The sequence below is a fragment of the Pterocles gutturalis genome, unplaced genomic scaffold (genome assembly GCF_000699245.1).
Source record: "Pterocles gutturalis isolate BGI_N339 unplaced genomic scaffold, ASM69924v1 scaffold48100, whole genome shotgun sequence".
Lineage (NCBI taxonomy): Eukaryota > Metazoa > Chordata > Aves > Pterocliformes > Pteroclidae > Pterocles > Pterocles gutturalis.
In genome coordinates this window covers 1-14,923 of record NW_010145089.1, presented here as the reverse complement: position 1 = coordinate 14,923, position 14,923 = coordinate 1, and the positions used below count along the sequence as shown (strand labels likewise).

The 14,923-nt window shown below is 39.8% G+C and overlaps 1 protein-coding gene across 1 annotated transcript; it reads right to left on the bottom strand.

The window, feature by feature from the left end:
* Positions 1-1,378: 1,378 nt before the first annotated feature.
* MAML1 (mastermind-like 1 (Drosophila)) lies at positions 1,379-5,396 on the bottom strand (the record flags this gene model as incomplete). Its single annotated transcript, XM_010085279.1, has 2 exons — positions 1,379-1,648; positions 3,984-5,396. Coding segments are annotated over 2 exons (1,683 nt in total), but the record flags the coding sequence as incomplete, so codon positions are not given.
* Positions 5,397-14,923: the final 9,527 nt, after the last annotated feature.

Genomic DNA, 14,923 nt, shown 5'->3' with positions numbered 1-14,923 from the left:
GTAGTGTCACAGGAAATGGCATTGAAGCTTCCTGAAACTATAATTCTCCTGCAAAATAGAGATCAAGTGATTCAGAAGTCTTTGTGTAAAACTACATCCAGTATCCTGTGTATCCAAAAAAATAAATATCAAATTAGAATGCCAACAACATCTAGAAATGTGGCAAATGCAGTATCTAAGTCTGTTCAGCTCCAAAGCAAAGCCACTGCTTAACTGGGATCAGAGTCCCAGTATCACTATACAGAGGTGCAAGGTGTAGAAGTTGATGTAGTTACTATAACTAGGACAGGGATAAGATATTTTCATAATACCGGTATTTACTACTGCAACATGTGCTGGCTAAGCAGCAGCAACTAGGTAGAAAAAAAATATATTTCAACACTGTTTGAGATATGCTACTTATCATCCTGTTAATACACCAGCCCACAGTTCAGAGAGGACTGACACCTGGTAGATCCCTTACTTAGCTAAGGAAACCTACCGAGCCACAGCTTTAAGAGCTCAAACAATACCAGGTTCTCCCTGGGTCTCAAACCTTTGAAAATTCATCTTCCCCTTCCTTCATACCAGATATTGATAATTTTCTGTATGTACACTGCCAGTGTCTGGAATATGCCTCCATGGACTTTTAAAAAATGCAGAAAAGAACTGATGATGGGAATAAGGCCCTTTGGGCTGATTCCCAGCTGAAGGACTTGCAAAATGCTTAAAGCTTAGAAAGGTTCACACAAGGAGCCTGCTTCCCTGAGAGAGCAGGGAAGATCCCTAAAGCAGCTTTCTGCAGTCTGATGAACAGCAGAGTCAAATTCTTTTGGCAGTATAAGATACAAGTTGGATGCAGATGTGCAATTATTTTCCCCAAATAAACAAGTGAAAGATGTTTTAAAGTCTGAAAAATGAACTGCTGTGGATGTCTCGGAAGAAAGCACAATGAGCTCACGGAGTCTCTTGCTCATTGCTTCCATTTTTAAAGCTCTGCAGAACCCACCAACAGCATCCCAAACTTATCTTTTATTTTTGCTCTGGTATCATTTGCCTTTCTCCTTTCACAAAGAATTACACCTCCACTGATATGATACATTCTCTCCCTGTAAGTATTGTCTTGTGTTTTCACATTACTCAGTTCTACCTGCTTTATTCTTTTCATTCACCATAGTGCCTTGTAACAGAAAAAAATAAGCCTCAGCAATCAAGTACTACGTGTTTGGGTTATTTTTACAGAAACATAAAACAGCAATTATACTTATGATACCAAAGCGCTTTGTAGTTTACATTCCCTATTTTGAAATCTTGTCAAACAGTTATCACATTACAAACACTCCTTCATCCACCAAAGCAAATCAGTGCAAAGAAAAAAAAGACTGCTGGCCCCTCTCACCTGCTCAGCCAGAAGATGTTGCTGTCTCTGCTCCATTAGGAATTGCTGCTTCTGTTGCTCCATAAGCAAGTGCTTTTGTTGCTGCTCCCTCTGCTTCTGCTGGTCCATCAGCATTTGGTGTTGCTTCATCACTGCTGCTTGCTGCTGATTGCTGAGATAAGGTGAGTTGCTGTGGTTACCTGCCATGGAGACGTTGGGAGCCTGGGCACCCACGCCAGGGCCCGGGACAGAAACAGGAACGCGAGGAACGTTAGGAGAAGGGGTTTGATCCTGCAGAATATAGAAACACAGAAAGAGGTTAGCCCTCCAGAATTTAGGAACTGTATGCAGTTACACAAATGAGGAAAGGCACTTTCATAGCGACGACCACAATTTGTACTATTTTTATCATATTACAGGATAAAGCTGAGAGACTGTATAAACAAAGTCTATGCAGGGAGGGGAATCATAACACACCTCTGAAAACCAGAAATTGTCAATTATTGCTTATCTGTGCATTTACTATTTAATAAAAATCAAACCAGTTTCTTATATTTTGTCATCTTTATGCAACAGCTTCTTCACTTGTGAAGCTTCTAACAGAAAAGGCGAGTGTGATACACTTTTCAGTTCAGCTAATTAAAAAGAGAGCTGAAAGCCCATCTATAAAGTGCCAGACATGGAAGTGAGAGTTCGGCATTAAGGTCAGAAGCTCCACAACCTTCAGGAACAGAGGCTTTAGCTTCAGTCTCAAAGTACTTCCCAAAGTCCAGCTCAAACAGGTGAGCGTAGCAATGTGTGCTCCTGTTCAGCCAAAGGAACGGTGCCAGTTACAAATCGCACTTCAAACACACCAGCTTCAGTTCACTTTGGTAGCAGCTTTTCAAATACAACATTTTAAATTTTCATTATGTAAAACATTTATCTGAATCCTGCCTCTTCTGTCAACATTTAATTCAGCAAGTGTTTATGCCTCCTTTCCTAATGTTGCTTTTTTTAGTATCAGAATATTTACTATTTGCAGGTGAAGGGGAAGAAAGATATCACTGATCAAAAGGAGTCTTCTTCCAGCAACCCAACCATCACCATATTCTAGAGAAAAATACTACTACAAATAACCCTGTTATTATTAATTTTTCATAAGTCTGCTTTTTTTTGGAGATTGGAACTTGGTATGAACAAAAATAACATGGAATGTTTATCATTCAAGATCTGATGCTGTCCTCTTCCTACTGGCAAATCCATTTGAAATTTGACAATTTGTATCATTTTTAAGCACAGTTCACCCTTAGCTCTAATTATGCAAACAAATACTACTTTCAAGTTTAAAATTCAGCTAATGGCTGTTGGTTCTCATTCCCTGCAGTTTCATAAGAAATCATGAGCCAAATATAGGCAATGCTGTGCTAAGTTGTTCTATACACAAGCTTTTGAGAAATTCTCCAGAAGCGTTCATCAGTATTTCTGTTAATTCAGTGCAAGCGTGGTAGTGGAAATGCAAAGTCACCCCCATGTTTGACACTGAGGGGAAGATGTGACATACACAATCATCTCCATCCTTCCCTTTCTTCTTCCATCAAAATTTTGTTAGACTGTTACATCTGCTAGCTTTTAAAGAGATTAATTTTTTTGTACCTTATGAAGCACGCATTGATTTCCGATTTTTATTTGTACACCGGTGTGGTCTTTATCACAGACTAATCAGACCTTTTTCACAGGTTTTTTGTTTTGTTGAGGGAACATGACTAGAGTTGCATCTCCAACAGCTTTTGCTAGAGGAGCTTTAATCCTTATAACAAAGCCCTTTTTTATCAGCAAGCACTCTAGTATGTGCAGGCACATGTTACAGAATCCCCATGAGTCTACACCTCCAACCACTACATAAATTTTCACCTGCAGCACACCTGTAGTATCAGTTACATACAAGGCAAAGCACCACCATCTGGAATTTCCTTTATAGGAAAACCTGAAGCATATTGCTTCAAGCAGACAAATATTACTATTATTCATTCTTAAAAATATATTTCTCTCCTATCCCATGCTTCACCAATCCCCAGAGACTTAACCAATAACAAATTCCTAGATTTTAAAAGCCCCAAGAACACCCAAGAAATCAGGAATGCAGCCCCCAGTTCCATTTCTCTTCAAAAAAGCAGCAACCAAAGGCACGTCTTTTTATAGTAAGCCAACTCAGACACAAGTAGGGACTAAAATCAAGGTTTAAAAAAAAAATAAAAATCAAAGCTTCTTTGAGAACACTGTTTAACACCACAGTTTTATATGAGCTATTTTAGGCAAAAGTTTACAAAGCATCTATTTATCTTTGTACGTAGAAGCTTCTATGAAGCGTGACATAATTTGTTGCCCACAAAGTATATTAAGCTGGAAATCACACATTACTACACGACCTAGAACAGAATGTTAAAAACTGTCCCCAGTGGAAAACAGAGTTCTTGATTCTTGCCTCAGCTTATTATATATTCTAATTTTCTTCTTTAAAATCACATGGCTGCTGTTTTGAAACAATACACAGTAATCTGTACTCTAGTCTTACCTTTCCAACACCTTCTTGCAAAACCTCAAATCTGCTACTAAATAAAGGTTTAACAAAAACCAGAACATTCACCTGACTGTGCGGTAGTCGGTAGGCAATGCTTCCAGACTTGGGTTTCAACAGGATCATCCCATTCTGGTCATCGCTCACATGAGACAGTGGTGCCTGCTGGCGCTGTTGTATGTATGCCAACATGGGAGTCTTGTTCTGACCAGGTACCGTAACTCCCTGCTCACATTCTGCTTTGTAATGTGAAAGGGGTTTGGTGTTCCCATAGTCTAGCATAGAGCCTTGACTATTCACAGGGTTCTGGTTCAAGCTGTTTTGCTGATGACCCAAAATGTTCACATGGTAATTGCCTCCAGCTCTCGGTGAGCTTTTATTTCCCATATTAGGCATCATGAGTTTCTGATTGTTGAAGTCTGGCTGGTAAACCGATGGGCTGGTGGGATTTTCCATGGTATATGGGACAGCCAGTGGACTATGAGAAGGCCCAGACTGTTGCCATGTAGACATCTGATTCGTTTGGTGGACTTGTGAAGCTTGTTGCTGGTTCTGCAACATCTGGTCTCTCTTCTGCTTAGCAGCAATTTGCTGAAGTTGATGAGCAGAAGACATTTCTTTGGCACTTCCTGCACCCTTCCCAGGTAACAACACATTGGGGAGAGGCCTCTGGACATTCTGAGAGTGGTTTGATGCCTGCATCATGGGTTGATTATGATTTTCAGTCATTGACTGACTGGAAGGCTGAAACATAGCCTGAGAACTACCAACCGCTGGAGAAGCGGTGCTTACAGGTACAGAAGCAGCACCAATAAATGCCGAACCTGATGAAGTGGATCTAACCTGGGGAGATCCCATCTGTTCTTGTTCAAAGGGTGCTGGGGAAAACTCAGTTTTTATGTTAATATCTTGTGGCAATGGAGTCTGTGCAGCTGAATTTGAAGAATCCGCATCTTTTTTCTCTTCGAAGTCTTCATTAAAGAGATCCTTCATGTCTTCATCAGGTACTGATCTATTAAGCTCCTCAATAAGTTCCTTCCATTCTTGCTCATTAAGATTAAGATCAGGCATCAAGTTATTCTGAGACATAGAACCCCCTGCTCCAGCAATCATACATGGAAGATCATCTACCGGCTCCTGCTTCAGCTCTTTGTTCAAACTCAAAGGAAATGAGTCATCAGCATCACCACCTCCATTCATTTGCAGGCTGGAATCTGGAAGACACTTCTTGCTGATGCCATCTAGCCCCATGGGATGTTTTCCATTAAGCTGTAACGTATCCCCGCTGCCGGATTTCTTGTCAAGATGATGGAGTGGAGACACAGGAGGCATTCCATTGGAAGAACCACTCACTCCACCAAGACCATCATCACGACGCAGTTTCTTGGACACAGAAAATACATCGCCATAGCCATTCTGCTGGTCTCCGTTCTGAGGGGAAGCAGCACTATCAAGCTTTCTTTTCACAGTCTCATGGAGCTGCTGAAAAAAAAAGAAAGGTTTTAGTTATTTAGTTTTATGTTTCGTAGATCAGGATTTTTATTTCTTCCCAGAACACTGTCTAGTTTTGAATAAAACATTTTAGGAAAAAAAAAGTTTAAAAAAAGAGGTTAGATCTTTGCTTTGATAAGATTTATTTTACAAATCATCACATGAGATTACTTCCTTTACTACAACGTCTTAGGGTAAACTTTCAAAAACATGTACTATATCAGAGTCCCCTCCTTCAAACAAAACCAAAAGCTGCCATATACTTTGACAACAACAAAAAGTTGAGAAATGGCTGTGAACTGGAATATGTTATGATTTTTCCTACTCAAAATGAAAAAATATTTAAGAATGTTAAGATTCAAATTTTAGATGAGAATAAACCCCTGTATTTTATTTGGCCCATGTACACAGAGTAAAATTGTTCTGTAAAACTGCTTTACAAAGCAGTCTCACATTTAAATATTTAGAGAAAAACAGAATTTCTCTTGTGATTATTATTATTTGGAGAAGAGCTCTGTATATAAATTTTGTCCACAACCACATTTTTTGCACTAAAGCAAAACCAGTTTGTCACTAAGCGACCACTGTTTCACACTTATACAAAATGCAATTCAGAGTTCAGTCAATTCTATCACAGCACAGTAAATTTAATCCTTTCTTCCTTTCTCCCGGAGTATTTGCCAGCTGCTCCTCTCTCCACTATGACCACAAGAGCCCCAACCAGCTCAACAGCTGCCTTCTCATATCTAGCAAATGCACATATTCTTTTTCTTGTAGTGCCACCTAGAAGCAACCAGAGGGTACGGCAACAGTTTTACAACCAGACTTTGAGAGCCTTTGTTCAACTTCTCTTTCCTGGCAGCATTTTTTCTAATATAAAGTTCTTTCCAGCAACCGTCTGAACATCTGAAAACAGAATTCATGCACGCATCAAAGATGACTATAAGCTTTTCCTTCCCTCAGGCGCATTGTGTAAGAAAAAAAAAAAAAAAGAAAAAAAGTTGTGCTTTACTTGTGCTGGAATCACTACGCCAACACAGACAAACCTGTAGGGCAGGGACACAGCTCCAACAGAGCAGTGCACTTGAAGAGGAAAAGCCCCCATCAGCTCCCTTGACCTGTACAAGATGTCTTTGTACATCTCAGCAGGACGCAGGAGGAGAATCCCCACAAAAAAAACCACCTGGCTGAAGTGTGGTTCACTGAACAACAGTCCTCTCAGATGGCAGAACAGCAGCTCATTGAATACACCTCAAGACAAGTACGCTTACTTAAATATGACTTGCAGTCTCCACAATGCAGTCCACTAACCCTTGGGGAAAACTGTCTCATCCAGGAACAAACGGGGGAAACCCCAAGCACTCAAGCAAGAGACTGTATGTCAAGCCAGCATAAATTATCACAAGAATTTTACAGCACTTGCCTGGGCAACAGCATTCTTTGATTTTAAGACAGAAGGACTTAGTTAATTAATAGTTAGGACATAGTTAATTGTCCTAATTTTTTTTTTTTTTTTTAGAGTCTACAGTTAGCTGATCTTTGGAAAAAACCACTACTTGTTTAAAGCTTTCATAGGTAGCAGCAATATCCTTTTTATCTGAGGGATAGACTGCAGCTTCCCACAAGACCACGATCTTCTAGATGGTTCAAGGAAATAGCAGCAGAGTAGTAAGATCAGCTGAAGACCTAGTAAGATGAGAACGGGTGTACATTTGGAAAGGAGGCTGGAACTTGAATTCTCTTAATCTGAACATTAGGTCCACACCATGGATAGCAGATCCAGAGTGAATTTTTCAAATACCAACTTGAAAAAATAATGAAAATTTACTTTTTTGTAAAAAGGCAAAACAAATGACAGAACACAAGGAAGTTTCAACTCAATCACGTTTGGCTTTCAGCAAGTTTCCCATTGCTTACTTAATACTCCAACTGGGAAAACTGAAGCTCAAGGTGGATGAGTAACTTCCCAAGGTCATATGATGAGTCGATCACTGAAAGTTTGGGAAAGGATCCTCCTTAAATCTAAATCATTAGAGAAAAACACACTCCTTGAAAACTGATATACAAGCAATAACTTAGGTATACTGAACATACTATTCTCAATTTCTATGTTAAAACCAAATATACACCATTGGGGTCACTCCTATAATTATAATTCATCTAGACGACTCAAGGCAACAGGATTTTGGTAGCATGAGAGCTGTAATTGCACACTGCTCTTCACAGGCTGCAAAATCCACCTAGGTTGCTGGACAAACATTCTAGAAGCTGATCTGTGCTAAAGTCTGTGCTACTGTACTACAACATTTGCAATACATGCTACTAGTCTAACAATAAACTGTCCATGCTTATAAGCTACACTTAATATAGTCTAGAAAAACAGACAGATCCCTAATAGCCATCACAGGCTCTTCCCCTCAATAAAATAACGGAGGAGCTTTCATATCTGTATGGGTTTTAATGGTCATAACTGTCACATCTGAGTCTTGGTCATATCTTGACTTAGTAGTTCTAAACAAAGTCCTCCTTTCACTTAAAACTATATTCCCTTAACAGAAAAAGGAGATCAAACTAAAAATAACTTCAATGAATTCACTAATGAAGTAAAATTTTGGGTGGCTAATTCCAGCCTTGTTTCAGCTCAGCTAAATCCAAGATTACTTGAAAGATCTCCTACCCATACACGAGAGCCAATAGACAAAGAGGAAAGAAGAAATTTTCGATCCATATTGGAAAAGATTGAGTCCAGATCGCAACCAGGACACAACTTCTGAATTTTGGAAGCTATTCACCAACTGCACTTGAATCCTAGATCACTTTTGACATTAAAAAGTGTTAAAAGTATACTTGGATGTTGTGGCAGTAAGTCTACACTGGGATGTATGCTGCTGTAGTTACACTATGCAACACAGCCAGCTAACCAGCTTCAAACCAACCAAGTAACAGTGTTGCATTTCCTACCTCCTTTCCTCTTAAGAAAAGACAGCGCTACAAAAAATTGTGGGTCCCAAGAGTTACAGGTTCCTTCTCCTCTGCTGTTAGAAATATATCCTGATACCTTCTATTTACTCAAGTTTAATACTGAGTAACAGAACCTGAGAATCTCACATGAAATACGTTCATGTAACTACTCTCAAGTCGTGCAACTTTCTCTAAATTCCTTTTAGATGCTTTTCTTACATACTATCTCAGCTTTTGATTTCCTAACAGAAAAATAATAAATTCAGTTCTTCCCCAATTTGTCTGTGTCTATCCAAATAATCTGGTTTTGGGGGAAAAAAATAACAAGGAGCATGTGAGATGCAAGTCAGACTGCAAGCTATCTACATATCAAGCTGCTCCAACAGAGTTCTCAAGGCAAGAAAAACCTGTTCTCTCCTGCCAAAACTCAAAAAAAAAAAAAAAAAAAAGAAAGAAGAAACTCTGACATGTAAAGCATGGCTTCCTACTCACTAAGAACATCCCTTTAGCTTTAATTTTATTGTCCACTATCGTTCTATAAGGCACAGTGGCCCTCCATGGTTTCCTCAGCAGAATCAATCAATTTTATTTATAACACAAGCCAATCCCTTCCATTGTCACAAAATCAGATACAGAAATGTGTTCCCATTTTCTCAGCCTACTCAACTTCACAACAAAAGATGAACCTCCAAGATCTGGCTTTGCCTAAAACTATTACCCCAAAAGCATTTATCCAAAGTACCTAAACCAGTACAGACCAGCACAGAGGGATGTAAGCAGGCCTCGATCCTTTGGCCCAAGACAGGACAGACAGTTTCTCAAAAAGCCACCGAAGGGCCATGGGTGCACCTCCTCCACATCACAGCACCGGAGCTGCATTTTACCCACGTGAGCAAAACAGACAGTCCTCAGCATGATCGTAAATACACTTGCTTGGCAGGCACACACAGGCAAGGAACTGGGGATTCCTCAGGTGAGGAACACGAACTGGGAAATCCCAGGTGTCACCCATCCCAACACAAGGGGTGTCCAACACACAGCCTCTGACCATAGTTCACCGGACAGACACACCACACCTGAGCAGGACACAGGACCACAATGCTGGGTACGGATGCGTGCCCAGCCAATGACAAGGCTTCCGTCAGAAAACGGACAGCATAGAAATAATTTTGATAAGCTATATTCAACCTGTCTTACACCCGCCAGCTTTACCACAACAACGCTCAGCTATACTGTGGTCTTACTGCAGGGGCAAGTTGGCAGACTTCATAAAAGCTGTCCACAAACTACCACGAAAGCCTAACAAGAAGAAACTGGAAAAGCTTTAAAACTTCATCTCCAGCTCTTCTGTTAGCACTGACAGAGTCCAAAACTTCAGAGCCCAGTGCGGTGCTCTTACCGCCTTGGTGGGGAAGGGGCATGAATCACTGATCAGAATGGTGGCACAAAGTTGTTCTGATTTTCTTTTTTTTAAAAAAAAAGAGGAAAAGATTATTCCAGGAATCGAAACATCAGTGTGAAACACTCAATACCTGAAACTAGCTTTAGGTAACAATCTGAAACCAATGACATTTCAATGCACTAGAACTTAACAAGCAGGAAAGTTTAGTTCATATTGTTCACTTGAATGCAAGAAATCCTTCACAATGCAGAATTTTTAAACTGAGGATAGTCAATTAAACTACTTTGGTAAGAATCTAGTAACTTGTTAAACATTGAGTCCTGAAGACAGTAAAAAAAAAATATATATATAAATAAAAAATAGAACCTATATGCAAGTTTCATTTTTTATTAAAAAATACCTAGCCAACATGGCAGAAACAAAACTTAAAAAAAAAATCTGGTTCTTATACTGCACCTTTTAGGTGCCATATAATGTTCTTGTTTAGTTTTTTAAAGCATCTGCTACAGAGATTAAAATATTCTTACAGGATTCAGTAGAGCTTTGATTTTTTTTGTATTTTACTTGGAGTAAGTTTAACATTTCAGTCCCAGAATTAAGTTATGTCTACAAGGATTTAACATGAAATACTGGCAAGAGAAATACAACGCTGGTCATTTTCAAAGAAGAAATGCTACATTACTCTAGAGAAGCATAACAAAAATCTAGTTCCAATATGCCTCCTAGCTAGGTACCAGCATTCTCACATAGAACGGGAAACCAAAATAGAATATATCAATTTTTCTGCCATGGAGGTGGTATTGTTGCAGCACAGATAAGCTCCCATGAACCAGAGCTTACAGCAGGTCCTCTGCAGACACAAATTCTCCTCTCCTGCCTGTCCAAGGACAGGAGCAACAAAGACGACAACCTCTTCAGTTGGAACAACAATGCAAATATCAGAAATTGTAGCGTTTTAATTTTGGAAAGAAAATATAACATTTTGATTGCACGACATACTAATAACTCCATTTACTGTGCATCTACTCACAGCTTCCAAAGTTGTACTCTCCCTGCAAGGAACACATTTTATTACCCAATGTGTTCCTGCATTCCACTGCGCTGTCAGAACCAAACTGCTGGATGAATTTTCATTTGGGCTTTTACTTTAATTCCAGAAGACTTTTGTATTTGGGTGACTGCCTGCTGGAGTGAAGAAAGGCTGTGGATATGCACGTCTATAAATATCCCAAGCCTGCATTAGTCACAAGGGGCAGCTTCTGCTACAGGAATTGTTCTGCTGAATCAAAAAAACTGCTGTGCCTTCAGCTGCAACGCCGGATCCTCCACCTCACTTGAACAGCAGCGGCAGATCAGTCACTCCCAGATCCTTACAATTTAGGAAGCATCGCTGCGTATCTAACTCATCTAGTAAGGGAAATGTTTCAAACATACAATACCTCACGTAGAATTAAAAAGGAGACAAAGAAAAACCTGTCTGAGTTGTTGGGCAACAAACTATCAGACTTGTCAGCAAAAACAATGGTGGCGAGACTACACTGCACTATAGTTATGTATAAATAACATGGAAATAATTTGCTATTTTTGTGGTAAAATATAATTTCACAATTTAACACCCCTATACCGTAGCTTACACAAAAATGAGGACTTCTGAATTGTTAGTCTACCAGCCTGAGCTTCGTTAGTGGAATGCTATTAATGCTTGTCAGTACAATCCAGGTAATCTATTTGCTTTAATTTATTGCTTTAGGTCTTTCAAACAAAGAAACAGCGCTTTGCTCTCCTTATACTTATTTTTAAACTTTTTATTTGTTGCCTTTGCTTAAATTAGAACTTACCTATTATTAATGTAAAAAACTTCTATTGCTCCCAAATAAATGCTGGTCTGCTCTCCAGCTTTAACACAAAGCATTCCCAAAACAAGGCACTGACTAGACCTTCTCTGCTCATTCCAGAAATCCTGTTTGTGGTTTTGAGGCAGTCCTAGACAAAGCAAGCCATCTACACAACAACCGCTCTCAGGTGGGAAAACGTAGTAAGAAACAGGGAGCACGTCTCCTTACAAGAGACCACATCAGAAAACAAGGAGTGGAGATGAGAATCCAGATCTTGCCGTTCTCCTCATTCATGTGTCAAGGAAACACCTTCTGTTCAGCTCAGCTGATAGGTTATGTTATAGTCTGTCAGAGAAATACAAGGAAGCCAACCTTTCCACTGCAGAGAATGTAAACAACATATTAGAATGAACTAACTCAAATCAGAACCTGGCAAAGAGGAAAAAATGTGCTAGAGGACAAGTCCTTTCTTTTCCCAACTTCCCTGTTTCTCAAAAATATCAGACTAACACCAGGGACAACACATTATCCAAACACTAAGCATCTTCTGCTTTGAACATAGTCTTACTAACGTCATCTTAAACAACAGAAATGTGAAGTTTCAACATTTGAATTACCATGAAATAATGGTCTCTGAACTAAAAAAAAAAAAAAAAAAAAAAGGCTGATATGTTTTTCATCTTTCTCCTCAACTGAAAGACAGGCCTACATGGTACACAAATCATCCAAGGTATTTCTGTATCACCGCTGTATTCTCTTCGTTTATATGGCTCAAAATCTAGAGCTGCTTAGTAAGAAAAGAGAGGATGAATCTACCCCTTACTTCTGCTTGTAAGCAAGATCTATCCAGCTTCAGGATCTAAAACAGACAAAAAACTAACATAAGAGAAAATATCTGATTTTGGCCACATGAAAAATCATACAAGACATCAAGAAGGAAGGAAGAGGTGGTTCTATCCCATTCCCTGTGACTGTTCTGAATTTACAGAAGATCACAAACTCTTTACCTTTACTTGAGCTGCTTTTTCTTTCAAGGATCAAAATTAACTCTGAACACAAAGCACTAGTTTCCAAGGGAAGATTCATATGTGGCTCCATGGAAAACTCTGGATCATAACAGCAGCGATAGCTGATATAATGCATGTTTCACTGATCTGGCAGCATTCTTTTGAAAGGAATGTGTCCAGGATATTTTACAACAAGATAATTTTGGTATTAATCCAAACTTTATTGAATATTGTAAACCAAACCCACGTCCTTCCCGTACAGAGCACATGCTTGGTCTTGATAACAGCTCCATGTTTGCTAGGGGTAAAATACCAACCTGGAGAGGGACTTTTTCTGCCAAAGGAGTGAAATTAGCAGCAGAGGGTTTTTGTTGTCCTTTTTTTCAAAACTTGAATTACTAAGCAAACCAACTTTATACCCTAGTAACGAGGTGATGAATCAGCAGCTGCAATTAAGCTCACAGTCATGTATCCTAGGAAGGCAACAGCAGGCCAGCACGAGGAAGAGTCATTCATACACTAAAACCCTCTTCTGTTGTGTAAATTGGCCACTGGCAGCAGCTTCCTGTCCAAGCAGGGCTCCCCCAGATGTGCAGTGCATTTCAGAACCTCACTGCTCTTCAGAGTCCTCATTATAATGGATGCTAATTAGACCAAATCCACATCCAAAACAATTAAAAAGAAGCACCACCAATGAATCAGAGAGGTCTGTCTTTTAGAAGATCAATATGAAGACGTGTGGTGGCAGTTTAAGCAACAGCATTTGACATGCTAAAGAGCTCTGTGTGTAACAGAAATAGGCACTGTTAAAGGATAGAGCCCTGTATGCAAAAAGCCTTAGAGCCCAGACGTGAAATAAAGAGAAACCCCACCAAGTCTTTAGATAATAAAACATGAGTTTGAGTAATTTCTGTTCTGACACAAGTTTACATTCAAGATCAGTCTATTAAACAACAGCTACCTGGAAAGTTTTATAGAATCACTGTCAGGAACGCACAAGGTTTCCTCTCTTCCTCAAGTACCCTTCTTTAATAACCATCTGAAGTGCCCTAACTGTGTCACAAGTCCTAGTCTTCAGAAAAGTCAGCAGGTCCTTTCCCTCACACGTGTATTATCAAGAACAGAAACAATGCAGCTGAATAACGTTTTTGGTTCATCTTGTAAATGCTACAAACTACACACATGCTGCCCAGTGGTAGTTACATTAAATATGACATCACTGTGTCCCGTATTTCAATATTTCTCATCATGTCTAGTCATACCCAAGTACACGGTAAGGTCTATCACGATTCCATTTTAAAAACTGTAACTAAATGAGCTCCAAAACAGCAGAGGATCACATCCTCCTTCACTCTGAACCTGATCAAACACACAGACCACCTTAAAAATACAATTTAATCTATATGTTAACCTGGAAATGTCTCAGGTTAATCCAGTATCCCCATTTAAAGACACTCAGAACAGTACTGTATCATTCTGATGCAGGCCACCACTTAGAAACACCTGGTTTTAAGAAACACGGGTATTAGGACAAGCAACCTTTAAGAGGTTATCCTACTAACCTACATTACCGACACATTAGTACAGAGCAGTATATTTAAAGGGCCCCGCATAAGTTAAGCAATCGCTATCTTGATATACAAACAGGGCTGTATGAATATGTCCTGACAACCAGAAATGCTAGAGAAGCCAGAGAAACATTAAGATTTTGAGCTAAGCCAGTTTTTAATGGGTGGAGTGGGATTCCCATAGTGTTCACACCCACTGGAGTGAGTGGCAAATAAGCAGCTGCCTTCCCACTGAAATTCCTTCCGATACGTACCAGAATTAACAGACACATTATTTGTCTTTAAAATTGCCTGTCGATAATAAGCATATCCTTATCAGGAAACTCTACTAAACCCTGACAGCCTAAACTAAAGACAAAAGCAAGCAGGGAAACGAACAAAAAAAAAAAAATCCAAAGCCACCGTATGAATCCTTCCCTGACAGTTTCTGCAGGGACATTTTAGGCGAATCAGTCAGAAATATAATTCACAGAACACTACTCTGAATGACTGTAACCATCACAGAGCCCACCTCCTATCCCCACCTCACCAGGCAGCAGTTTTTATGGGCTCTCCAGCGTGCAAAGGTGACAAGAGAGAAAACAAACCAGCCCTTATCAGCTACAAAGTTGTAAGAGAGCAGACAGGAGCACTCCGCAAAGCAACACCAACCGCAGCCCTCCCACCAACCCTGAAAGCTTGTTTTCCTTCCTCCATCCGGTGCCAGCTCCGGAGGAGAGGTCACGGTGCCAGCCGGGCTCAGCCA